Below are 2,352 nucleotides of genomic sequence, written 5' to 3'. Positions count from 1 at the left end.
CCTTCCCATGGTGACTGGTTTGCTACCTCTGGGCCTTGGCCCTGGAAGCCACTGAGGTGTCAGCCAGGTCTGAGCCAGCATCACTTTCTCCATCTGAGTTTTCTGAGGGAGAAAGCAAAAGAGCAGGTGGCTGAGGAGCCCTTCAGCTGTGCTCCTAAGGGCACTCTTACCCCAGATGTTCTGTTTCAAACTAAGTGGACATTTCTGGCTGCCTTTTCAGAATCCTTTATGCCCAGTGTGTCTCCCTGTGTGGTGGCCCTGCCTATCATTGTGGTTTTTCTGATGATAATCATCGCCGTATGCATCTACTGGATCAACAGACTCCAAAAGGAAACGAAGATTCTGTCAGGGGAAAAGGAGTCTGAACGGAAAACAAGAGAAATTGCTGTAAAGGAACTGGAGAAGGAACGTGTGCAAAAAGAGAAAGAACTTCAAATAAAAGGTAAAAGAGGCTGAGTATGGTGGCTCATGGCTTGAATCCCAGCACTGTAGGAGGCTGAGGCAGGCAGATCACCTGAGCCCTGGATTTTGAGACCAGCCTGGGCAATAAAGTGAGACCCCATTTAATTCAAAAAAAAAAAAAAAAGTAAAAGAGTAGGAGGACAGATCAGCACCATGGAAAAGACACAACTCTCCCAGGTACCAGCATATAGAAGAGAGAGGAAATGCACAGCAGCAGCAAGGACTTGGAACTCTGACGTCCTTGGAATGAATCTCTCAGAGCTTTTGTTCTTTCACTCTGCCCACCTTGCATCCATTCATCTGGCTACATGAAGTACTAAATGGTTGAGCAAAAGCAAATATAACAATGTACCAGCACTACCCACCACCTGATCACATATCATTTCTGGTTTCTGACAGTGCCCTAGGCATGAGGCAAGGGAGATGTTGCTGTTCATAGAAAGGACGGTTCCTGCATTGTTTACTATAAACCCAACTTCTTTTAGTTCTTCTGTCGAAGACATGATTTTGTTTCTGTTTGTTTTTCAGAGCAACTTCAAGAAGAATTGCGTAAGTCTAGCCTTTCCTGAACTACTCCATATACAATTTGAGTTCTGCTCAGTTAGCAACATCTCATGACATTTGCCTCTGTCTGTCCCTTGCAGGGTGGAGAAGAACAGTCTTACATGCTGGTGAGTGTCTCTGATGTTCCCTTAGATCTCAGCTTTCTCTTGCTAGCCAGCTAACAGGACTCCTTAGAGGAGATGAGCAAGGGGACCAGGGCTAGGCAGGGACAGCAGGGAACTGGGGTCAGTTCATCAACAGTGTCCCAGCAATGATGCATCATGGCTCTTCCGTCAGGGAATCCCGGCAGCTCTCAATCCACCCTATGGTTTACATCCCAGGATCCTTTCTCTTTTGGAATAATTTAATACATGATTACCAGAAGTGTCCCATATATAGTAGCCTTCCTAAGAGTTACGTTTCAGTAGTTGTTGCTGTTTGATCCTGGATAGATTTGAAAAAAGACAATGCTGTCTTAAGCAGCTTATATCCTGGGGATGGTATAGACTGTGCCAAGTTGAAGACCCATGCGGGGAAGAGGTCAGGAGGGTCCCTAGTAAGCCTGACAAAAGGGTGTACCAATAGGTGACAAGAAATGCCTTTCTGCTCCTAAGAGAGCACTGATACTTTGTGTATAGCCTGCCAGGAGAGGGTCTTCCGGTGAGTGGGAGAGCACAGAACCCAATTGCCCACTCCCAGTGAGCACTTTTCATCTTATGATTCTGCCCCTCTGCCCATAAGCACCACAGAATCCAAGCTTTACCAGATACCATGACGCATGGACCTTTCCTCTTCAGGTGAATTTCAAAATTGCCACTTTCCACTTCGGACAAAATAGCAAATCGTCACAGTCAGACATATTTACTTGGGGAATGGAGGAAATCATTTTAACACAATAGAAAGGTAGACCGAATAAGTAAGAATAAATACAGATGGGAGAGGCCTGCAGAATGCCCAGTGTCCGGAGCATTTCTTATACCTACAGAGTGATACCTGAAGACATCAGACCCACACTGTTGAAGCAAAACTGAATGGGAATTGTTCCTCCTCACATTTGCCTACAGATCCCTCAGGAAGCAGGTTTTCTTTTGGGGACATTTATTCTCCTTCTTTATTTTTTGAAGGGTGCCCTTGTCAGTCATTTAAGTCAGTTGTGATCTGGTAAAAGGAACACACAGGACCAATGAAGAGACCCTTTACCCTCCGGGATAGTGTGAAGGGAAACACTCACCTTATCTGATCCACTGGGGAGAGGAGGAGCAGGACATAAAGGCTCTGTGCTGGTTTGAGCCAAGTTGGAAAGTTTCTAACTAAAGAAAATCCAGAGATCATAGGTCTTTGTTTTGG

General features: G+C 45.5%; 1 protein-coding gene across 1 annotated transcript in view; it reads left to right on the top strand.

The window, feature by feature from the left end:
- Positions 1-2,352, top strand: part of LOC105529361 (butyrophilin subfamily 2 member A1-like) — a 30,650-nt gene that overhangs the window by 15,839 nt on the left and 12,459 nt on the right. Inside the window, 4 exon segments of the mRNA XM_011966489.1 lie at positions 221-442; positions 991-1,011; positions 1,107-1,133; positions 1,458-1,545. Coding sequence (XP_011821879.1) covers positions 221-442; positions 991-1,011; positions 1,107-1,133; positions 1,458-1,545 — 358 coding nt within the window.

Source organism: Mandrillus leucophaeus, unplaced genomic scaffold, assembly GCF_000951045.1.
Source record: "Mandrillus leucophaeus isolate KB7577 unplaced genomic scaffold, Mleu.le_1.0 Scaffold760, whole genome shotgun sequence".
NCBI lineage: Eukaryota > Metazoa > Chordata > Mammalia > Primates > Cercopithecidae > Mandrillus > Mandrillus leucophaeus.
Note: the sequence above shows the minus strand (reverse complement) of the source record. Positions and strands in the feature narration are given on the sequence as shown.